Source organism: Emydura macquarii, unplaced genomic scaffold (assembly GCF_026122565.2).
Source record: "Emydura macquarii macquarii isolate MOO-44397 ecotype Brisbane River unplaced genomic scaffold, CSIRO-AGI_Emac_v2 contig_691, whole genome shotgun sequence".
In the NCBI taxonomy this organism is placed as follows: Eukaryota; Metazoa; Chordata; order Testudines; family Chelidae; genus Emydura; species Emydura macquarii.
Window position 1 is genome coordinate 5,116,223 of NW_027130828.1, and position 24,869 is coordinate 5,141,091.

General features: G+C 44.7%; 1 protein-coding gene across 3 annotated transcripts in view; it reads left to right on the top strand.

The window, feature by feature from the left end:
• Window positions 1-24,869, top strand: part of KCNT1 (potassium sodium-activated channel subfamily T member 1) — a 159,082-nt gene that overhangs the window by 132,060 nt on the left and 2,153 nt on the right. The window contains exons 18-28 of one of the 3 annotated variants that reach the window (XM_067541596.1): window positions 1,547-1,763; window positions 4,396-4,501; window positions 6,722-6,894; window positions 7,151-7,222; window positions 7,969-8,103; window positions 8,701-8,812; window positions 11,861-11,962; window positions 12,952-13,035; window positions 13,562-13,690; window positions 14,854-14,874; window positions 15,951-16,254. In XM_067541596.1, the coding sequence (XP_067397697.1) occupies window positions 1,547-1,763; window positions 4,396-4,501; window positions 6,722-6,894; window positions 7,151-7,222; window positions 7,969-8,103; window positions 8,701-8,812; window positions 11,861-11,962; window positions 12,952-13,035; window positions 13,562-13,690; window positions 14,854-14,874; window positions 15,951-16,254 (1,455 nt within the window). The remainder of the gene's footprint in view (window positions 1-1,546; window positions 1,764-4,395; window positions 4,502-6,721; window positions 6,895-7,150; window positions 7,223-7,968; window positions 8,104-8,700; window positions 8,813-11,860; window positions 11,963-12,951; window positions 13,036-13,561; window positions 13,691-14,853; window positions 14,875-15,950; window positions 16,255-24,869) is intronic. The other 2 variants (XM_067541597.1, XM_067541598.1) reach the window with 2 other exon arrangements.

A 24,869-nucleotide genomic window follows, 5' to 3' on the forward strand; every position in this document is an offset into this window, starting at 1 on the left:
TCTGGAGAAACCCAGGCACAACAGGAGACTTTTTCAGAAAAAAAACATTTATTCATTTACACTCAAGAGCATAAACTTGCACAGATTCTCCCAGCAGCAAGACACAAAGCTCCTCGCTCAACGGAATTGGCTGATGTTCTTGTTACTTGGCTTATTCTCAGTGGGAGCTTTTTCAAACATCAAATGAGAGAGAGATAGAAATTGTATTCTGCAAGTAGGGCACTCTGCATTCAATTAGTTGGCTAGCAACACGGGGGGGGGGGGGGGGGAGCCGCAATCCTGTGCTTTGTTCACTGTAGTCTCACCACTTTTGTAACTATTGAAAAATCTTTGCATTTGACAAAGATTCGTTAAAAGCCGATGGTCACGATTTCCAAAAGTGACTACTGATTTTGATTTCCCAACTTGATGCACCTTAAAAGCAACTAATTTTCAGATAGTGCTGGACACCCATTCCCCGAAAATCAGGTCCCTTTAAGGGGTCTTAAGTTGGGCATCCAAAAAATGTACTGTGCTATCTGGGAAATGCAGCGAGTTGGCAAAACAGTGATTAGAATCACAAATAAGAATGGGTCAAATTGAGGGAGGAAGTTACACCTCCTAAACCCACCCACAAAGCCAGTTCTGGCCCCCGTGATATGCCAAAATGAGACTCGACTCACAGTGGAGCTCCATAATATGATCATCCCTCGTCTTTCTGGTGAGCTTTGCCAAGCAGTGACTTGTTCATTAGCATGTTTACATGTTTACTGTTCGGCTTCAGGGGCAATGTCCCCTTGGAATTGAATAGGGTGAGCTCACACGTAAATGTTCACTGTGTTTTCAGAATGGGTTGGTTCAAATTTTAGCAGATGTTTTTGCCCCAATTTTTTATAAATCAAACCAATTTTATAAATTCCCAACAAAGGATGGAAATCTTGCCTGTCAAGGGCTTTGGATGGCATTGTGAATGTGCCAGCAAATATTTCCCAGCCTTACGGTGAAGGGGGCACCTTATAAATCGATCATTACCCTGATGAAGACAGATGCAGTTTTGCTCTATAGCAAACCTCTGCCAGGATAAGGGCTCAATCCTGTAAGGTTCTGAGCACCTCGGGCCCTGATCCAAAACATGTAAGCACATGCTTACCTTTAAGAGTGCAAGCAGCCCTGTTGATATGGCAGAGCCAGGGAAAGCTCCCCTCTTGTGTCTGGGATACAAGTGTTGGACCACACATTATATCAAGGTTCCATTTATAAATTATTAATAGTTGTCTTAATAAAGACGGTAACCAATTGTTATAGAATCCAATGGCTCAGTAGGTTTCTTAGAACTTTCTGCTGATGTGCTAGTTATGTCTGTAACATGCTTGTACGATCTATTTGCCATTTATTAGCTGATTTTGTAGACGGTTTATAAATAGAATCTTAATACAAAGTATGACCGAATGTTCTTCCTGATCTTTCTTCCCTGTGGTGCCATTTTGACCCAATGGATCAGACACTGGACAGAATGGTTGTTGATTGATTGCTATTTATATTGTCCTTCCTTCCGCTTCCTTTCCAGGTACAGTAGCCATGGACCTGCAGAACACGGAGTGCCGCCCTGTTAATAGCAGCAAACTGACCCTGCCAGCCGAAAATGGGTCCGGTAACAGACGGCCCAGCATCGCCCCAGTCCTAGAGTTAGCAGACAGCTCTTCCCTCCTGCCCTGTGATCTGCTCAGCGACCAGTCAGAAGATGAGATGACTCAGTCGGATGACGAAGGACTTACTGTTGTAGAGTGAGTTGTTGTTTGAGAGCGTAATCTCTGAATTTGAATGTCAGTGCGTCAGTGGAAGCAGCCAACTTCATGGGGCTTGGGATTTTCAAAAGACTTTAAGGGGTTTATAGGTCAAATCACCATCGTCTTTCAGCTAACTCCAATATTATTATTATTATTACTATGATGATGATGTCTTTGTTTATATGGTGGTAGTGACTAAAGAGTCATGATTTTGGACGAGGATGCTAGCTGTTGTAGGAACACATACCAAAACCAGCACCTGCCTCAAATTGCTTACAATCGAAGTATCTTAGGTTCCTTTGAAAACCCCAGCCATCATGTGTAAAGTTGGTGAGCTTGCTACAATTGTTATTTACTCTTTGTGTTCTGATAACAGCTATTATTATTAATTTGAATTATTGTGAGCTGCACTTCTGAGCTTTGCTGTGAGTTGATACAATGAGACATCTTCCAGCAATTTGCAATAAATACACGTCCTTTACTAAGGTTTTTGCTAAGCCTCAATAATTAGATGTAAAAGATCCATCTGGGTTTAACACAAACCCATCCATAAATCTAATAACAACAGTTACCATTTATCTAGTCTCTTCCTTCTTTAAAGCACTGGGCACACGTGCATTCATCTAAATCTCTATTTAATCGAATGAAAGATTCTCTTTAAAAAAAGTTTGAGAGAAACAGAAATTGCTGAAAATTGAAGAGAGTTGTAAGCCTATATTAGAGTTACAGTAAACACTGCAGGTTGTTTAGAAGAAAGAAAAATTAAAAGGAGAGAGGTTTAAGAAGATAGGAATTGCCAGACTGGCTGAGATCAGTGTCCTGTTTCAAGGTGCAAGAAACCCTGCAGAAGGCAGTTATGCAAATAATTTGAAGAACTGAAATATTTGTGGTGCATAAACTGTATTTGAGCTATCAAAACACCGAGCTGCAATGTTTCAGCATGTGTCTTTAAAAGCAAAGGTCCTGTGCTGAATGGCACTATTCTGGATTATTCCGCTTGGCGATTCGATCAACCCCAGGGTGGCGAGGAGAAGGAATGAGGAATTGTGCCTTGACAGGTCCTAGCTCAGATAGTCGTACAGTCCTGCCTGTCTGGATTGAAGTTATGGAACAATAAAGTCAGATTTAAGGGAATTTGCGACTTGAGCTACTTAAAGGGGTTTTTTCTTTTTCATCCAGTGATCCCCTCAGTTAAACGTGCGCCAATAAAATGATGAGATGCGGCAGCTGCTTGAGTAATAGACATTAGGGATGGAGGAGACTTGAGAAATAGGTTGTCTCCTCCAACTCTTGGCCGGCGCACAGTTGTTCCCCACAGTGTAGTGTTGAATGATTTGTCTGGTTTAGCTCAAGTGACTCAGGCCGTGGTTCTTCCATCACTTCCCTTCGGTCACCGTTCCATAGTCTAATGTCTTCGCTGCACAGAGGATTTGCCACCTTTGGTCAAGTTCTCTCATTACTCCTACTTATACGCTTCAGCTGTTAATTACACCTTTATGAAACACACAAAGAAAGCATCAGTCTACCTCGAGATGGCCAAAGGAAGAGCAGTGTCTCTGCTCAGCTTTGAATCAGGGACTTTCTCATATGAGGCAAACCTGTAACAAAAGCTATAAAAAGCATCTGTCTTTTGTTTATTTCTGGTAAGTTACATACACGAGAATTCAACAGCTGATCAGCGTTTTGTATGTACAACCCCTGGTGCTGTGTGGCTCTGTTCCTGATGGAGGCCCCTGGGAACTACCAGAATAGAAACATGACATAATACTATTGCTAGTGCATTGCTAAGGACTCGATCCTGGTCCAGTTAAAATCAGTGGGAGTTTTGACTTCAAAGAGAGCAAGACCCGTTTTGAAGCGAGATGCAGGAATCACCAGCGAGAACTGGGAAAAGTCCTCAGATCTGTGCTATCCATTAAAATAGCCAGCAGGGCTCATCTTGGTATTTTGCGTCTTCCAGTGGACTGGAAGAACTAACGTGTGTGAAATTATTATACCCTTCGCTAAAATCCTGTTTGGATAAATTAACCTCCCGTTAATAGTTTTTACTCTGCTTCTGGGGAAACTGTGATGAAATGTTACTAGCAAGAACATGCTGAGCCGAGCTGACATTATGTTGGCACTTAATAGTTTCTAAAATGGTGCTAGAGCAACACCATGTGGTCAGTTTAATATGTTCAAAATACTTAACTTGTCCGACACTGACAGTGAAGCAGTTATGCCTTATTCACAGTTCCTTGCTTACTGTTTTGGAGCAGCATCCCTTGACCCTCTGAATACGTCACACTGAGCTAGAAGCCCTTAGCACTGGACTTAGCAGAATTGTCCCACCAGCTCACTTTCTCTGGCTGGCCATGAGAACAAAGATATTTTAATTCCTTAAAAAGATATTCAACAAACCTTTGCATGACAAAAGTATTTTAAAATAAATGTATCTTCAAAAATTCCCAGGTTGCTTTGGAAGAATTTATAAAACATCCTACTGTGATCTGCATAAATCCCTGAGGTTCCAGGGTTTCTAAACAGTCTGTGTATGGACAAATGGGTTTGCAAGGGCAAATCAGAGTTCCTTGTGTGTGTGAAAAATATACACCTGTCCCGATGCTGATGGATCTTGTCTCCTCTGCAGGTATGTGAAAGGCTATCCCCCTAACTCTCCCTATATTGGGAGTTCTCCCACTTTGTGCCACCTTCTACCTGTGAAAGCTCCTTTCTGCTGCCTGAGGCTGGACAAGGTAAGAGGCTGCTGTGACAGTATTTAATGTTATTTGCACTGGCATTCATGGGAGGTGCTTGAAGCACTTTACTAAGGGAGGACAGCATTATTTATCCCCATTTTACCTCCAGTGGTTAGAAGACAAGCCCAGGATGTAGGACAGCAGGGGTCAATTCCCAGCTCCGTCATGGATTTCATATGTGACCTTGGGCAAGTCACTAAATCTCTCTTCGTATCAACGCCCCATCTGTAGAATGGGGACATTGGTACTTCCCTGCTCCCAGGGGTGTAATGAGGACAAATACATTAAAGATCGCAAAGAGATCCATAGGGCAGTGGGGGCCATATATGCACATTAGATAGAAGTGGGGTTACACTGGGTCAGTGATAGGGATGAGACTAGACCTTAGGTCGGCACATAGCTCTGTGCTTTAGCATTGGGCTGTGCTGATGGTCAGAGTTGTCTGAAGACAAAGTGTCTCTCTTTGGTGGCTGCTGAGAAAATAGATGTCATGCTTACTTGGGAATAGGAGAATGTGAAAACAGCTGCTTTTTGGCAGTGTTCAAGTGCAGACCCCGCCATGCAGCAGAGTGAGTCACGCAGGAGACGTGATTTGATGCTTCGCCCGTTGGTTGGAGGTTACTTTGTGGCTTTGTAAAGGGTGTTTGCTTTCTTCACACTGTTATCTGCGGGAGGGCTGGAAACATTTTATGGAAAAGATGCAGGGGCGCCCTCTAGTTTTCTGGGATAAACTTTTCCTTTTAAGCAATAATGACCGGGCTTTGTGCTGAGAACCTGGTTGTTTTCTGTGTACTGCACTTTGAAGTTCCCAGGAGACTGCTGTCTTCAACAACAGCTGCCATTTTGGGTAGCAGGCTGAGGCACCATGTCACAGAGCAGACACTGTGCTCACTCCCCATGAGACTTGACTTTTGTTCTTCCTTTGCTTGTTTTTCCTTAATATAAGCTAACTCATTCTGAGTAGGGGCCAGACTGTCTGGTGCAGAGTCTGCTCTGTAACATGCTACTTTTCATTGCCCTGCCAGTGAAATGTAGTCTTAAAGCTGGATTGACTGGGCCTGGCAGGATGACTCCGATTTAAGCATGATCTTCCAGCGGCATGGAGCCAACTTATGGGCTCGCCCACTGCTCCCCAGGACACCTTCATGCTGCCCCAGTGCCTTACCTATGGTTTGGCCAGTTTGGTCTTTTGCAGCCAGTGTAAGTTAGAGCAACAGGTTCAGGGGAGTGCAAACGAAGGCTGAAAATACCTGTGGGGGACATCCTCAGCCGGTGTCAATTGATGGTTCACACCAGCTGAGGCTCCAGCCCTGCGTGTGGGAACCATATTGGTTTTCACTTCAACTCTTAATTAATCTCAGTGACGTGTTAGAGGCTGGTTGCTCTCTGAGCATTGATCCACAAGGGAAACGTCTGAAATGCAGTGCATGCCTGGTGGGGTTCCCCAAAACCAGCTTTCATTTTACCGTTGGAAACTGCTCATGTAAACAGGCACCTTCTTGTTTCTGGTTTAAGTCACTTGTTTGGATACATTCCAGGTCATCAGTCACTGAGAGTTGTTACTCTCTGATAACCAGGGGTCTATGAAACACGGCATTAGTCTACTGAAGGGTCTTGGCCCTCATGGACTGGAGTCTTTAGCACTAAGCCCACCGTAATAACCATCCTCCTTTTTACAAGTCTCAGCTGTGAGACCAAGGACTGACTAGACCTGGAGACAGAACTGCCTTTGGGAGAGTAACCCTCCGAGTCAGGTACAAAGCGCACCTGGGGCAGTTTGGGTGAGCTTGCGTTGCGCTATGCCTGGTTAGTAGAGAGCTAATCTCTCCAGGACTGGTTAGTCTGATCCCTTCCAGCAGCATAAAATTCACTTTCAAAACTTAAAAATGATCATGGAAGAGAGCTGGGAAGTGGGGCCATCAAAGCCCTGGGGCCCAGGCACTGACGGTTGAAATTTGGGTGCATTCCAAATCTTCTCTAGATCAGCTGTTTACAGGATCATTCTCTCACTCAGAGTGCTCCTGTGCTTCTGCGCAGTTCACAGCTCACAGCTGCACTGGCTCAGTGCTTTTGCCATCTCTGAATGTTAGAAGATTCCCCTTTCCCAGGGGAAAAGTCAGCAATTTTATTCTTCATTTCCTAACACTTACTGTCAGGGCGGGTGGGCAGCTCTATAAACTGATCACTGAGCTGCGGTGCTTTTCTGTCTCTGCACAGGGCTGCAAACACAACAGTTATGAAGATGCCAAGGCCTATGGGTTTAAGAACAAACTGATTATCGTTTCAGCAGAGACGGCTGGGAATGGGCTGTATAATTTCATCGTCCCACTCCGTGCGTACTATAGGTCCCGGAAGGAGTTAAACCCAATTGTATTGCTACTGGACAACAAGCAAGTACTCTTCCAAAGATCTTCCCTTACATTCGAATGGGCATTTCATACTGGGTGTATATGGGAGGGTTGGGGAAATTACAGGTGTGATTTTAGCTTTTTTAATATAGTACCTAAAATGTAGGATATCTGATGGCCTGATTCTCCTGTCACATCAGTTTTACACTGTCGACTTCTGTGCGTTCACTTCTGATTTAGCAAGAGGAAAAGAAAATGCACCTATGAACCTTCTTGCTGTTTGCTTCTCTTTTTCCAGGCCTGAGAACCACTTCTTGGAAGCCATCTGTTGTTTCCCCATGGTTTACTACATGGAAGGCACAATTGATAAGTAGGTGTCTTGTCTACAGCTATCGCTATTTACAAAGTGCTGCAAAGCAAGGGAGAAAATAGCCCTGATTCTGCAGAGGAAATCAAATACGCAAAGTGATGCTGTACTGCCAATACCAGGCACACAGTATCCACCAGCAATAGGGAGCAGCACTTACCATATGGACAGTCTGATGGATGAATAATTAGCTTCACATGCAGAATCATATAGTCTATTCAGTGGTGCTCAGCTGCTCCTGTCCTCCTTAGTTGACCCCCATGTTATAGACATGGACAGCAACAGCGAAGTTTGGATTCAGAGCTGAACTTCCCCAAAGTTTCTATGGTCTTCTCCTTTGGACCCATCTCTACTTCCAAGACTAGCGCTACTTTTCCATCTGTCTGTCTGGATAGTTGTATGGAACCCCATCCCTGTAGTATTGGAGCACAACCATCTAGACTCTTTCATGCCTAGCAGACACATCATACATTTGATTTCTTGGGTTCTCTAACTGGCATAGCTAAAGTTGGGAGATGGTCACATTTTAAGAACTTGCCACTCTAGAATTCATTGGGCTTCTTCCTCCTAGGATTCTTTATTCTGTGCTGGATATGGTTATCATTATTTCAGAAGAATTTTGCATGCACAGGATTGCATGGGCAACTTATTCTGTGCAAATACATGGGTATGTCTGCAAACTATAATTCAGCATTTTATTTTCCAATGGATTAACAGCCCCCCTCTTTTGTCTTTGGGAATTGTTCCAGCCTAGACAGTTTGCTGCAGTGTGGGATCATTTATGCGGACAACTTGGTGGTTGTGGATAAGGAGAGCACAATGAGTGCTGAGGAAGATTACATGGCAGACGCAAAAACAATCGTCAATGTCCAGACCATGTTCCGGTAAGAAGCAGCTATGGGTTCAGCTCGGTCGTTTGTGCCTACCTCTCTTCTTATAGTGTTTTATTTGTCTTAATGGAAACGGAAGACTCGGAATGACCCGGGTATTTGGGAGCACAAGGGGAGCCAGTTATCAGATGGGAGGTGCCTATCTGAGCTGGCCCTTTCTGCAATGAGTTGAACTGTCCTTGGTGTGAGTGGGAACTCTGCACACAGAGGGCTTGCAGGGTCATAACTCTGGATATAAGGTGTGGGTTCCCAGGCTGGGCTTCTGTGTTTGACAAGGACTGAGCCTTGCACCCAGGCGTACTAGTTAATAAGGAGTGGTCCTTGCACTCTATCCCCCGCCAGCCACACTATCTGTGTGCGCCTATCGACACCACACTTTATTATATTATAGTGTTCTAACGGAGGTCGATGATGTGGTACCACTGAGGGACTTGCTTGTGGTGCTCTAACCCCAGCCCTGTTTCTGATCGTGGATGGGGCACAAGGACGTTTTCACTCTTTATGTGGCCATATGTCAAAGCTTAAAGTTCCTCTCCACCTCCCTTGGAATGCGTGAACATCAGACATTGACGAGCCTGCCTTCCATTCCAGGCTATTCCCGAGCCTCAGCATCATCACCGAGCTGACGCACCCATCCAACATGAGATTCATGCAGTTCAGAGCAAAGGACAGTTACTCCTTGGCCCTTTCTAAGCTTGAGAAGGTAAGGAGGTGCCTTCTCCAGGAGGGGGGCTAATGCGTCTTCTCAACGATGTGTTTGCTAGCGAGGAGCCTGCCGAGTTCCCTGCATGCCCTGTGTTTGAAGGAAGGGTAACGGTAACGAGTGATTAGTTGAGAGTTCTTCATACTCCTGTGCTCTCCTGCTGTGCACTGCCGGCATCCTAGTTAATGAACATCCATCCAGGGTAATCCAAGCCACGCAAATACGCAGGCAATTGACCTGTTGGGTCTCTCTGTTTTCTTAGTTGGCGTGACTAGCATTTGCACTCTTCAAAGCTTTCTCTGCTACCAATCCGATTTTAGTCCTTCAGTCCTGACGCTGCACTGGGTTAAGAAATTCTGTGAGAAGGGACTTCTGGATCAAATGACATTCAGAGTTTATATTCAATATTGCTCAGGCATTTTTGTGGGGTAGAAATAACATTCACGGAATAACTGAAGCAGACCGTACGAGTGTACGCCAGTCAGACATTTGTGACAAATGAAAGAAACAATAGTTTGTCACAGGCTTCTGCTGAGTGTGTGCCAGTCAAAACCAGGACAGGCAACATCTCTGTTACTGCTGCATGGTCTGCGTGTCCTCTCTTGAGGGGAAGGTAAAAGAGTTTAGTTTCTCCCTTTCCCTCTCACACATACACATTTATGTTCTACTGCATTCACAGTGTTGTGTATTAAGGGTGGTTGAACCAATTCAGAGAGGAAAAAGAACCAGAATAAACTCAACGTTGAACTATATTCTCCCTCCCCCCCACATCTCTCTGTTTTTTCCTAACTTCATCCTAACGACAGATCTCTGAGGGCAGTCCCTGAATTGAAAAGGGGTGCAGGGATCAGAGAGGACAGGACAAGTGGGCAAGAGCTCAACGTACATCCTAAACTTCAAGAGAAACAGTAACACCCAAAGCTCAGCAATGGATTAAGACACCAAAGGAAGTTAATGCATTCTCCATCATAGGAGAACCATGGAACATGGTTTAGGAATGGCTGAATCAATCATACATCAGTGGTGGAGCATGTGCTAGACTGGCTTTATTACCAGGCACGCTTTGAGAGATCACCGTCTTGATAGGATGCATCTACATGAGTAGGGAATATGCTGTCACTGGACTGATGTGAAACATACCATGTTGAGAGGAAAGATTGTCTTGTAGTACAGACTTTGGAGACCAGAGTTCAATTCCCTGCTCTGTCATGGCCTCCCCTTGTGACATTGGGCAAGTCAGTCAGCCTCCCTTCCCCATTGACACAATGGAGACAATACCCCCGTCTTGTCTATTAGACCATAAACTCTTTGGTACAGGCAAGGTCTCTTAGTCTGAGTCTGTGCAGTCCCTAGGACAGTGGGGCCCCTGTCTTGCTGCAGGTCTATCAGCATTACAGCAATACAAATAATAAGTGTCAGAAACTTATGGTGACTTTTCTTCTTCTAAAATAACAAATGGATTTAATGACATGTCTGTGAAGTTAATGGCAGGTTGACTCCGGAAACAAAGCACACTACAGTCTCTCAGTAACGCTGCTAAATGCGCTAGTGTTTGGATCCCCAGAGCTCCCTGTGATGAAATAAGGAGCTTGATTCTCTCCCATCCGCAGCCTTACCAGGCCATCATTACATTCTGCATGCCAGACTCCCTCTTTCATCTCTTGATGACAGCTGAGATTCGATAGTGGCTTTTATTAATTTTCAGCTGCGCTCAAAGCCTGTTGCCAGGGGATCCAGGAATAGTCTAAAGATCTGAGATTTGGTGTTAATGATTATCTGACTGGTCTCAGTGTTAAGAGAGTTCCTGCCAGTGGGAGAAATTTGTCACCCTGCTCTAGAATTTGCCACCCAGGGAGTAAAAGGTAATTATTAAGTTAATTCAGTTTCAGGATAGCTGGGACAGCCACTGCCAGAGCTAAGCTCTCGTCTGTCTATACTGTGATATCCAACGGGCGGGGTACAGTGGATGTTGTGTTATAATATACGGCTGCTGTTGCCCTGGAAAGGAAATTTGGTCTGAGATGCTGAATGTGTTGGGCTAGAAAGGCAGGTCTGGTGACTGCATTTGTATATCCTTTAAACCTATATTACTTCAGGGAAAAATCTTTCTCCCAACCTTCCCCTGCACACCCAGTTTCCCAGATCATGGGAGAGGAGGGTGTGTAACTGGTACACAGAACCCAACCCCATGTGTTCCATGCTGGGGGGACAATCAAAGCAGCAGCTGAGTGGGGAAGCTGTGTCCCTACAGATCTGCTGGCTATTTCACCCTGCAGCAGGGGAATGCCGCCATGCTGGATGTGGTTGCAGGCGCACCCTGTGTTGTTGTGGTGCTAGATTGTCAGCAGCCTTGGGGGAATGGGGTCCGACGTCAGATAATGCAATCCAGACACGCTGCTTGCTGCGAGCCATGAGCTTGGGCTGGTCTATGGGCTTCCTCCACTGCCTCTGCTGCTGCTTGTGCATACTGGGGTCTGGGACTCAGTCAAGGACTGGAGCTTCCAGGGCAGCCAGCCAGGCACTTGCCATCTGCGTGCAAGAACTGGCTGAAAAAGGCCAATTATTTTTTATGGGGATTTTTTTTTTAATTTGTTTTTTCCCAAAGTTCCTGGAGGGGACACCCCCACCTCCGGTTCTTCAATGAAAAGAAAAAATCATATGGACCCCCCCAGATCTGCGGTTTTCAAAAACAAGCGTTAAGTTACGAAAACTGCAAGTCTAAAATTTTTACCAAAACTTTTTCCAGTTTCCAGTTTTTTTCTTTTTTAGTGGGGGAAAAAATGGAGAATTCTTACCAAAAAGAAAATGTTCATTTTGATCAACATGCCGTTTTTCATCCAAAAAGTGAATCCATGAAAAGATGTCGACCATCTCTCTACTAAATGCAAGCTTACGGCATTGTTTAAAAGAAAGACGAGCCCGGGCTGCAAGCCACACGGCCTGGGGTTGCTGTGTGGCTTGTTATTCAATGCTCACTGCAAGCAAGTCCTCATCACCCCCCCCCCACCCCCACCCCCGTCTCAGATCCGTGCTCTTCTCTGTCCGCAGAAAGAGCGAGAGAACGGCTCCAACCTGGCGTTCATGTTCCGGCTCCCGTTTGCCGCTGGCAGAGTATTCAGCATCAGCATGTTGGATACGTTGCTCTATCAGGTCAGAACAAGCTGAAAGGTTGCGTGGTCTTGCTGTGAATGCTTCAGCAGGGTAAGCTGCTTCTGCTGAATGGGCGTTCCAGCACCGTGTCCCTATCTGTCTGAGAGGTCTTGCCCTGGGTCAGGGGGAAAGGGGCTAGAGCCCCCAGTAGAAGTCCCTTCCTTTCAGTCTTCTGTGTCAGAGGACTCAGGTAAAATCTTATGGTGGTTCTGCAGGTGTTCATTGCAATATGACTCCTCCTCAGGACCCTGTTTGATAGATGGCTAGAGCCTGCGTGGGGTGAATCACAACACAGTAATTGCTCCCACCAGCTTCCCTAAGGGGCGTCTGCCACCTTAAAGCAAAGTTGAAATGGGGACATTTGGTGAATAGACAGGACTATAGGTCCAACCATTCCATCACCTGCCTCGATCACCTTAATGAGAGGTCCCAGTTCCCCTATCAACCTCCTTGCTCTACACACACTTTCTCCGCTCCATTAGTAACCGGCTCTAAAACTGTGTGACCTCCCATGTTCTGCGTTCGGCCTGGTAAATTGTAAGTGCCCCGTTTAGGGACCTTAGTCTGTTTGGATGCATAAATTACTCCACATTGTGCCCACATTATATCACGCTTCCAGCCACGTTTTACTTCCTGCTTTTTAATGAAGTTAGCTTCCTACGTTTTAGAGAATCAGAAAAAAACCCACCTTCATGCAGCAGGAGTTAAAACAAATAAATAAAACCAAAACCCACATGCCCCCCTTAGGCGCCCCCCTTAGGCGACCAAGAGTCACCTGTGACAGATGTTAGTCATATCACTCAATGCAACTTTGAAATGTGCCCCGATACCATGGTTGTGGGCACAGTATAAGAAGCAACAAAAGAGAACCTAGAACATCATCTCAGCTTCTCTGCAATTTGTCAATGCACTTGTACATTAAAGTGAACAGCTGAACAGCTGCAATCTTTTCTCTGGTCTTCTGATCTCTCTCTGAATTTCTCTCTCAGTCATTCGTGAAGGACTACATGATCACAATTACGAGATTGCTCCTGGGCCTTGACACCACCCCGGGTTCTGGCTACCTCTGTGCTGTAAGTGTTCATTTGTCTGATCCTTTCAAGCTGTGATGCAATGTGATCACGCACGCGTGCGGGCCTGCTCGTGAGCATGCATCCCACAGTCGTGCGTGGGAATCGAATCTGGGATTTTCAGCCCCCAACCAAAAGCCTCTTGAGCCACAATAAAGAAGAACTCCTTCTTACGTTACTGAGTAGCAGGCTGTTGTAGTCATTGGGACCAGCCTCCAGAGGGAGACAAATCACACCAGCTAGGCCAGTGTATTGGTTTCTCCATGTCAGGTGCAATCAAAGTCAACAGTAGAGCTGAACCTCACAGCAACCTCTGTCCCAAGAAAGTTGATTAGGAACCCCACAGGCCATCCCTGCCCTTCCTGTGGGATCAAACCAAAGCCCTGGGTCTCAACATTCCTCAGCTTTGGAGAAGTTAGGAACAAGATCCAAGCTCTGCAGCTTTGGACCTTACCGGTGCAGGATTGCCCTGTTGCCCAGAGATCCCTTCAATGGTAGCAAAGAGACATTTTTTCCCTCTGGTGGTCAGATGAAAATCACTGATGATGACTTGTGGATCCGGACGTACGGCCGTCTCTTCCAGAAGCTTTGCTCTTCCAGTGCAGAAATTCCCATTGGGATCTACAGAACCGAATCTCACATGTTCTCAACCTCCGAGGTAAGACATACAGGTGTCAGAGAGTGCAGAAAACCGTACAGGCTGCAGCCCTTGTGTGAAAGGTCCCAGCATAGAGAAGTCACTGGATAACATGTAGAAGTGCTTCCAGAATGTGTGCAGTAGCATCAGTCGCTCTGGTCCCTTGCACTGTCAGTTTTGACCTTATAGCCTTTAGCGAACTGCATCATAGAAACAATCACGTGTAGCCAGGCCAGGAGAAACCCCATCTGAGCAGCTGATGGAGTAACATGTCTATTAACAAAGGACCAGCTGAGACGGGCTGCCAGAAGCCAGAGGGGGCCCAGATTGCCTGGACTGGGTGCCCAAGCAGTGGGATTGAATGGGGAGGGTGCAATAATTCTGTTTAAAGCCTTAAATCTGCATGCACTAGCCCAGCATGAAACAGCTGGGCATGCATATTGGAGAGGAAGTTGCTCATAGATTCCATCATCTTCTCTTTTAATTTCTACATAACAAAAGGCTGTGTGGAGATGTTCCTTTTGTTAAATGACAAATATGCACTGGTGGCAGAGGTGTTTGTGTATGTACAGCACCTGGCACGATAGGATCCTGTCCTGGGCCTGGTGATCTTAGATACTATCACAATACACATTTGAAAAATCTTATTATTATCATTATTATTTAATATTGGCACAAAAATAGGGCAGGTGGGGCTCATCTGCCCTGGCAGGCAGTCCACTTAGGAGAAGAAAAACTCCAATTTCAAACCAAGACCATCAGGCCTGGCAGCCAGTTTGTAAAAGTCGTGCCAAGCACGCATTCTCTGTAGGCCTGCACTGCTGCCTTCGGAGACCAGGACAAGGTGAAGGTGGAGCAGGCACTGGCATAGAAAGTAATGAATGCTGAGTTTGGAGTTGGGTAGTCTTGGGATCCTAGCCTTGCCACTGGCTCATTAGGTGACCTCAGTCAGGGTAACGACTTTCTCGGCAATGCTTTAAACTGGGGCAGTGCTATAGAAGCCGGGATTAATGGTTATTATTTGGTTGTTAACTCTGGACAAGTTTCCAGATCTGAAACAGTGGCTGAGGGCTGGGACACTTAATTAGAAAGAGAGTGTTAGGATGTGGTGGACAGTCAGTGATACATATTCACCACTAACACATATTGCATCTTTATTTTATTTTATTTTATTTCAAATGCAGCCTCATGACATCAGAGCTCAGGTGAGTAATATTTGTATTAAACCTGTGAGAGCTTTGGTTTTCTTTAAAATGTAGTGCCCTACTTAATGTTCAGCAAGGTAATGACTATCTGTATCCATCACACATTGCTGTGAAAAACTCAGCAATACTTATCTTAAAGGAAAGGAAAGAATTCCCAACATGGGCAGATAAGAATAGTTGGATAGTGACTCAGTCTTAACTTTTAAACATGTTTAATCTTAAATATGAATTAAAAGCCATATAGAAAACCACTGCAAGGAGCTGAAGGTTGACAATTAGTTAAATCCAATCTACCTCTGGTGCTGCAGAGCATGGCACTATAAATAAACACATGCTATTAGTGTTTACATTTTATAATGGATGTGTACTGTCAGGATAGACAGGGATTGCAGTTTGCCGGAGGTGGGAATGGCCGACGGGATGGATCACTTGGTAATTACCTGTTCTGTTCATTCCCTCTGAAGCACCTGGCACTGGTCACTGTCAGCAGACAGGATACTGGGCTAGATGGACCATTGGTCTGACCCAGTATGGCCATTCTTATGTTCTTATCTGTCATGACACTGAAAGGAAAACCATGGAAATTCAGCTACTTGGGCATCATGCGATAACATTATGCCTTAAAAATTTCTGTGCCGGTGATGTTACATGGTACATTGCATTTATTATTATTATTATTTTTACATTCCAAATTCACCATCCAGGTATCTTCTAGTTTTTGAGTTTTTTGGGATGGGAGTGGGTTTAGAGCTAGGGAAACAGTCCCAGGGTGTGAATGTTAGAACATTACCAGATAATAGGAGAATGAAACCTCACCATCGACCTGTTGGATCCATCCAGCATCATGAGGGTTCCAGGAGGTAGCTGTCTTAACATGCATACTTCATAATATTGGGGAATGCTGATTGACTGACCGTTGATGATGTAAAGGTGTACACCAAGGTAGGGTCCCTTTATAAGAATGGGTAGCTGGTCACAATGCTACATTGTTCAAGCCAGTACCTGGTCCTGCGAGGAGCTGGGCACACATGTAAAGGTGTTTAGTACATCTCCTTATGTACTGCTGGGACTTCCAGTCGCAGATCTCAATCAATGTCGAGGATTGCGAGGATACAAAAGATGTCAAGGAGCACTGGAACATCAAGACGAGCCATCACAGGAACTCCTGCTCGAGTGACCAGTCTGAGCACCCCTTGCTACGGCGCAAAAGCATGCAGTGGGCACGCAGGCTGAGTCGGAAAGGAAACAAGCACACAAGCAAAACAGCAGAGTGGATTAGTCAGCAGAGGCTGAGTCTGTACAGGAGGTCGGAGAGGCAAGAGCTTTCAGAACTTGTCAAAAACCGAATGAAACATCTGGGGTTACCTACAACTGGGTACGGTAAGTAGTTTTCTCTTGCTTACAGTTAATGGTATTTGCAGTGATGGGCCCCAGTCACAAGCTGATCACGTATTTTTGCATCTAGGCAAACCAAACTAGACATGTTCAGGGTATAAAAAGTTTCAAAATGAAGCCTCATCCTCTAACGTGTTCCTAGTTCTGCGTAGTACATTCACATTTGGCAGTCCCATCACCCAGTAGTGCTCTTTCCTTGTAAATCCCACAGCACTGAGGCATGAAGGGGCTTGTTTTCAGACCCTGGCCTTAATTTCAGCAGTCACAAATAACTGTGGACAGATCTGTAATTATTTCCAAGTGCAATAAATGTCTAGGTACCAGGCATAATGAGGGAAATAAATGTCTAAATGACCTAAATTACAGGTGCAAAATTTCACTCACTAATTATTTGTGCCTGCAAAATTGATGACTGGCTAAGGACAGGTTGAAAATGTTGGCTCCAACTCTGTCCTGAAGCTGACCAAAACACCCATTTGGAATAGAAGCTATTGCTATTTTCTGAGACTTCTAGGCAAAGCATGGCAGAAGAGAACTCAAAGGCTGGTGCAATATTCTAGTATTACATTTTTAAATCCTTCAGCAAATTCTCTCCTAGAAACTTTTTTCAGTAGCTGAAGAGCTGAGTGGGTCACCTGACTGTGTGTAGAACTTAATAAGTCATTAATTATCTCATAACTCTCAGTAAAGTATGTACTGTACGAGAGAATACTTTTCACACAATGTAAGAATCTCTCCATGCAATGATTATTTCTTCTAAAGTATTTTAACTGGGTGTTAACCCAAGAGTGTCTCTCACCCATTTTGGACAATAATCTATCCCTTGGTTATGATGAAATCTTTAGCCCACCGCACTCTTGATTTTTTTTTTCTTTTAAGCCATCCTGTGCTGCTGCCTGTTTGCCTTCCATGCTAGAAATGCTTCTACCCTTCCCATTCAGGAGATAACTTCCTACATACACTCCAAAGGCATCCAGCCTCATATAAAATAAAGCAAACCAAGAGCCGTGTCACTGGCGCCTTCAGGCCAGGACTCCTGTGCACTGCAGACCGTTTGTGGAACTGGTGTGAGCCTTGTAATAAATTTCTGGTCTCTAAGTTGTGTGCATTGTTGCGACATTTCAGACACATGAAAGAGAAGGAAAAGAACTTCAAAATAAATGTGGGAATGGGGGGTGGGGGGCAGCAGGTTCAAGGATACAAAGATTTGCCCAATGCACCAGCCAGTTCCACAAATCTAGTTAAGGAAGAAGATATTGTTCGGAGGGACCCTTCACAACCTGGGAAGTTCTACATGCGGATGTAGGATTGTGGAGCATTTCTCCTCTCTGTCCTTCTGCTCCCTGCTCTTGGGCAATGGGACGTTTCGCTTACATGGTACCTAATCAAATTAGGGGGAGGAGAGGGGATGGCTCTTTAGGCTCCAGTCCTATAACTGACTGCACTTGGGCACATTCTGAGCCTGTACGGAGCCTCTCTGGAAGCATTGGTGGGGTCAGAGCCTTACACAGTAAAGTCTGAGTGATTACAATGCACAAACAGTATTATTATTTCTCTCCTCTGAATCAAAGTGCTAGTGGAAAAACTGAGACAAACACCTAAGGCTGCTTGACTGTGTAATGGCATCGTTTTGAACAAGCAAAGTTCAGAGAGAGCAACATCATAATCTTCATGCCCTGTCACTCAAAGCGCTACCATAACCTCATCTAGAGTCTAACAGAGCAGGAGTGACCGTGCCACTTTGTTTGCCTGTGTACAAGATCTCACAACGGGTCATCTGCTTGTGGGCCATTTTGTCTATGGGAAACAGCGGCGTGTGAGTGGAGAGTTTGCAGTAAGGGAGGTTAATGATGTCCATGTTAGTCTCTCACTGGCACCAGGTCAGTAATATGTATCATCACTGAGCCTCTGCAATCCAGAATTAGAACTAGCACCAACATCCATTCTCCAGCTAGTTTGTTTCCTTAAAGAGAAGCAGAGCTATGTATAATGAAGGGTCCAGTCCAATATCCAGTGAAATCAGTGGAAAGAGTCCCATTGTAGCATGATAGAATAAGTTGGAAGGATTGCCTCACTACGTTTTTCTGAATCTGCCCCCCCCCCCCCCCCCCCCCCCCTATTAATATCCAAGAGTTTCTGCCGCTTGTTCTGTTGAACTTGCAGCCATCCTTCAGCCACGGCTCAACGTCTGGAGCATAGATGTTGCCATTTCCTCCTCTTCACATGCAAACGCTCAAAGAGTTATTGTGGTAGATGCTCACCAGTTGTTGGCCATTGTACTAGAGCATTGGAGTATTCAGTGCAGATGCAGAGTAACTGACATGCAGTTAGTATAATAATGCCCTGGGACATCATCTGAGGGACAGCAAGAGCATTTGTCCAGTTGTGGACTAAAAGAACCAAAAGAACATGTTTTCTTTTAATGTTGGACAAGTAGGAAAATCACACGTCCTAATGGAAATATTGTTCCAGTAAAGCTAGCAAAGGACAGAAGGACTCTGAGCTACAGGCTATCCAAGAGCTAATCACACAGGTTAGAGTTGCCTGCAGGTAGTTGTTGCTTGCACATCTGCCTTTTCTTAGCAAATGTCTAGGGGTTTCGCACTTGTGGATTTCTACAGCTTGCTCCTATAGCCTTGCGCAACTCTCTAACGTTTGCTGGACATTCATCCTGAAGTGCAGCCAAACGTCCAGGTGGGTGAATACTTGTAAACTGGAAGGGAAAGCGAGACCCCATCACACAATGGGAGCCATTAGACTCAGAAAAGCTCAAGGTGGGATCCTGCACCCCCGAGTGCAAATGAAATCCAAATAACTGTATGTGATATTTCTGATGGTGGGGCCAAGGCCTAGCTCCAGACGTTTATGGTACCCTGCTTATCCTAGACTACTTAAATACTGCAGCATACATGGTACGTAGGATGGGTCCATGTTTCAAGCTCTCTAAAACACCTAGGCCCAGCTGGAATCTAGGCCTTGTTCAGCTGGAACTCTCCATTTCCAGGCTTGAGGAGAGTGGGCAGCTGTTTAAACGAGATGTTTAGAAAACCTGGAGAGGACTAAAAGAGGAGGAGGCGAAAATGTGCCGCTGACGTGCTATGAAGTCTAAGGCACCTTTGGACCCAGTGATGTGTCAGTGGACCAGTCATGTTTGGTACAGTGCTCTGAACACATTCTCACAGCATAATCACCTGTTGGTGTCTGAATATCCATGAGCTCATGGACAGAACGCATTAGTCTGCCTTCTTGTCCCTTTTCTTCATTTTTTTTGCCCATTTTATCATGAAAGCTCAGAAGCTCATCTCTAATACTTGCCGAATCACCCCTCGCTGATCTCTATTTCTCTTTCTCTTTGTTTATGTCTGTACCTTTTCTCTGTATGTTCTGTAGAGGATGTAGCAAATTTAACAGCCAGTGATGTGATGAATCGGGTAAACCTTGGATATTTGCAAGGTAATTCTTTTTCCTGGGGAGTCAAGCTTGACTCACTGCACACAGCATAACAAAATCATGCCAATTAAGTCTAACCCGCACTTTCTTGCCAGTTTTCACCTTAGACAGATTTGAGCCTTTTAAGCACTTATTTGTGGGAGAGGGCTGGGAAAGAACCATCCTGTATCTGCACCACAAATGGTAAATCTAGTAAAGTCACAAAGAGACAAAATTCAGTGACTGCTAGTTGAAAGTATTCAAGGAAATTATAACTCTAAAAATCCCTCCTTCCAAAGTGAGCCATTGCAACTTGATTTATGTCTTTGAAATCATTGGGAATTTGAGACCTGGCTTTTTTTTTTTCTTGGCAGAATAAAACAAGTTGGGTAAATTGTGACCTCTCTGGAAGCTATAGAATATGGGCCTGAGGGTTGGATTTAACAAGCCCCCAGACTTGTACACTCGTCCAGCTGCCAGAAAGACAGGATCTGAGACAGTTTACAAAGCACTCTGGGGCCTTCCACTATAGAAATGCAAATATTTCATTATGTTCTTTTAAAACATGTCCAATGATCAAAATTTAGAAGCCTAGCATCATTTCTTTAAAGAAGTGTTTTATCCTAGGTTTTGTTGCTATTTCTTTTCAAAACTCCTCCGGGAGAATCTCAAAGTTTAATAGAACCATTTATGTCTTCTCAATGGTTCGCCCTATGCCTTCTGTGGATTCTTGACTTGACTCAAAAGAGCAAGAACCAAATTCTGTTAGCACCCACATTTTACCCAGTCAACTGAGCACCTTCTTTAGTCTCCAAATGGACAATCTCATTCCAGCCTGATGGGATTTATTTGCAATTACCCCCTGAATCAAATCTCTTAGGGGGAACTGAATTTCATACTGGGTTAAACATTAACTCAGTCCCTGATAGAAGCGTGCCCATGCTGTGTAGCTTTGTAGAAAACCGGCCATGCTGAAAGAAGTTTAAGCATTTAAGGAGATGTAAATGTGGGAAGGGATTTTTAACTACAGATTACTGTCATCAAAGTTGATATGATTTTGATGGCTACAGCAAAACAAAAAATAAAGCAAATCTTTATGGAGCAGTTCTCTGCCAAGGCCCTTTTAAATCAAACCCAAAGATGAGCAAAGGTTTTTTAAACTATTTGAATTTTAGGTCTCCATTCGGCAACAGTTAAGGTGAAAAGTTGGCATTTCCCTGTAAATTGTGTGCTTCATCAGAGAAATGGCCCCAAATATGGTTTCATGGAAATCCCACTCAATTACAGTATATTGCCAGCTAGTCAGCCCATGTTTGCTAATCCATGCCTCAGTGACATTTTCTTGCCTGAAGCTCCTTTGATTTATTATCCCGTAAGGATGTAGATTCTACCATGCAGATGGTCAGAGCGCTATGAATTCATACTTACAATCTGATAAGACAGGCGAAATAAAAAATAGACATATGGAAAAATTGTTCATGTTAATAATTTTGGCTGTTCAGCCAGTCAGATACAATTCAATACTCAGATACAATTCCATATGTATCTATGAGCTCATAGGTTTTTCTTCAAAAGGCTAAGGTTGTATCTGGACAGGCTCTAAATTGGTCTAGCGAACCTGTATCTGCAAGATGAGCGCAACAGAGTCTCTGCTCCATTGAAAACAACATGGCAATATACTTGGTGGGTTAGCAGTGCTTTGGTCTCATGCATGGTTTTGCTAGGAAAAGCTGCTTCCATGGAGCAGGAGAACCTGCCTGTACCAAAGGTATCCCCACTCCTTCCCCAGTCACACGGCAAACTGTGCATTTGTAACTGCCAATATATAAGAAGTTTTAAACGTCTCTAGCCCTGTTCTCATAACATTACTGTTCTTCTGCTCCCGTTTCACTGGAAGGCTAAGCATTGGGATACTAGAACACCAGCTAAACCCAAACTGGCGGATGGCTATAAAATACTGATCGGTTGCTCATCACTGTGGTATTCTGGACATAGGTTAGAATGGTACCAAACAGCCTCTTCCCAGAAAGAAGTGCACGATTCACAACCCTCCACAGCAACCAACCCGTCTTCCTTCCTCCCCAGGGAGATGGCCAACACACCCCAAGGCCCATAGTTAGTGGGAAGAGGGAACAATGTCTTTCATCGTGCTCCGAGTGCCCAGCTTTGGGCTCAGAGATGAGGACCTCTTTGCTTTGCCCTCAGGACAGGCAGCTGAGGTGTTCCTTCTGAACATAGTCACGGCGAGGCAGATGGGAGCGGGCAGCTGGAGGCTAGATAGGGGAGGTTACTTAGGGCTTTACAGAATTCCATCCATTCAGAAGTGAATTGGCAGCCAATGTAGACAGGGAAACTCAGGTGTAACCTGCTCACATCAGCGTGTCCTGTTGAAAAGGTGTCCAAGTAGAGTGGCCATCTGTAGTGCACTAGCAGAAGGCGTGGCCTGCCAGACTAATCCTAGCCAGAGTGCTTTGCTGCAGATAAGAGACAGAGACCGCTGTGTTGCGCCTGAGAGGAATGGATGCTGACTCTTGGCCGGCCGAAGATGAAAGAAGTTGCTCCTGGCTACTGCTCACTGTGTTCCTAGGGTAGCGAGGGGTCTAATAGGAGTAACCTTGATGACTCCTGTTTTACGCAAGACCCTTTGTCCAGGTCTCAAATATCTTTGGCTCCTCGGAGACTCCTCTGATCAAAAACTGTGGAAATAAAAGCACAACGGTTTCCTGCTCCTGGGGGCAAGCGTAGCCATTTTCAAGGCTGGTTGAGTCTCTCAAATCACCTGGAGTATGAGCTGTTAAAAAGACAATACACTCCCAGAGCCAGCAGAAACGTGGAAAGCTGATGCGCTTCTTGATTTTCTTGGAAAGTGGAGGTTGACAGCACTGAACGAGCTGGGGTGGCAGGCAGGTTGCATGGCTCTGTGTTTTTGAATGGAGGGAAGGAATGAGAAGGGTCAGGAAGGAGGGCTTTGATTTATATGATTGCAATGTGGGGGCGCCATTAAACACCTCAACCTTTGAGGTTTCACATTCTCCATCTCTAATGCAGAGGGAGTGAAAGGGCCATTCTTTGCCGATCACAACACAGAGCGTTTTAAAAAAAATGAAGTCACTTGGTTTAGGGGCTTTAAAAAAAGCTGTTAGTGATGCCACAAGGTAGAGCTGGTCTGTGTAATTATAAAAATCAGTTTATCGATTAAGCTCTGCTCTAGGTATCAGTTTTCACAGAGCTCTGCACAGCAGCAGATAAAGCATGAATGTTATGGCTTAGCTAATTTTCCATTAGCCTCCAGAACTATGGGCTGAACATATATACCCATTTGGAGGCCCATGATGCAATGATAAATGGACAGCTTATCATTACATCAACGTGCAGGGTATCTGTGGCGTCAAACAGAATATGCACCATCATAGCCAGATTCCCTCAAGGAATCAATTTGCCCAACATCCATGGAGGGAACAATTGCAGACCGAGCAATGCAGCTGTGCTGACCAGGTGTTCACAAGCTGCTGCGAGCATATTTAGGTGCGAGAAAATCCAGCTGGTACATCTGCGCTAAAAAACAAACGTTTGCTGTCAGTTGTGGTCATGCAGCTTTGCACACACATTTGGCCATTTGCTCAGGTAAATCTATTTCATATTTTGCTTGCCTTGTTTTTATAGACATCTTGGCCTGATTCCTGAGAAACTGGTTTGTAAAGTATCTTCTAGAGTCCCACTGGTGAACACACGTTAAAGGAACAACAATTATATCATAATAATCAAAACCAAGGGAGATGTAACAAAAATTGAAAAGACTGGGGCGGATGAGGGAGATCCAGGCATAGAAGAAGAAACAACAAATTGAAGCAAACAAATGCAAGAGACAACTTCTGTCTAGGGAAGTGCTGCTGTTGCAAGTCAACAAGACTGGGGTTCCCTTAAACATCCTCTCTAAGATTTCAAAAATTGTGCCAAAATCTAATAAACACAGTGGATGGTTTTCTGTGAGGATGGAGTATTTCCGATTAATATTAGCCATGAAGTCCCAGTGAAAAGCCTTCTAGTGATTTCATGTAACTGTCTGATTCATAACTCTGCCCTTGACTTACATCTCCAGTAACCTGGCATCCCATTTTTCCATTTTGTACATAATGCATTTTGTCAGTGAATGCATGAAAACTGTTAATTGTTTGACAGCTCCCAAGCCCAGTTACACTTATGCATTGTGTTACTCATGATCTTGTTGCTCATTTATTTTAAAAACCAAAGCCAGAGCTGCCATTTTGACCATTGATGTTTATTCTGAGCAACACGAAAATGGTGTAAATAAAGCCCATGCAATAAATACATCCATGTAATTATCTTGCTGTCAACAGTGATGAGGCAAGTTCATGAGTTACAAGGTAATTTATGATAAGCACGTATTGATGGCCATGAAGAGTTCCTGATGAACTTGCTAGTAACTCAGACCTTTGCCATTGAATGATGTCGTCATTAAACACCTACCTTTGCTACAGTTCCAAATACTCTGAAACTACAATGAGTTTTCTTTGGCTAGAATAAAGAAATAACCATGTAACTAAATCCTGCGGCTGAGATGATAACAGTAAAATAATGAACAACAAGGCGAAACCGGCATAAATCATAGCAGTCCCTGGGTATTACAGGTGCACTAGAGAGCATTTTTGGTGCATAGAGTGCAGTAAGAGGGTCACATTTCTCTTTGCATTAGAACAAGGTAAGAGCACGTCTTTACGTTCCTTAGCAATGCCATATGTTCTCAGCTAGACACTAAAATTGTCCAGGACTGAAAGGCTGAGCTGTGTGGCTGCCACCAAATGCTTTCAGGTACTTGCATGTGCTCAAACAGCCTGGCCTGCTTGGTGCTGTGAAAACGTGCTGGTTGAAAGGTCAGGAGCCAGTTGTGATGTCCAGGTGAATGAAGTGTGAACTTATCCGACGTGGCAGATGTTCATGTCATTCCTGGGGACAGCCCAGAGGTAGCCTTGGCCCGGGGACCACTGCCAGTAGGATCGTGTGGCGTGCATGCCCTGCAGTGTGCCCACAGGGGCTGGAGGAAAAGGAGGCCTGTGCGTATGGTTGTCAGGAAGCACCGTGAGAGAGAAAATGGGTGAGGTTCTGCCTTTTATTGGCTCAACTTCTGTTGGAGAAAAAAAACCAAGCTTTTG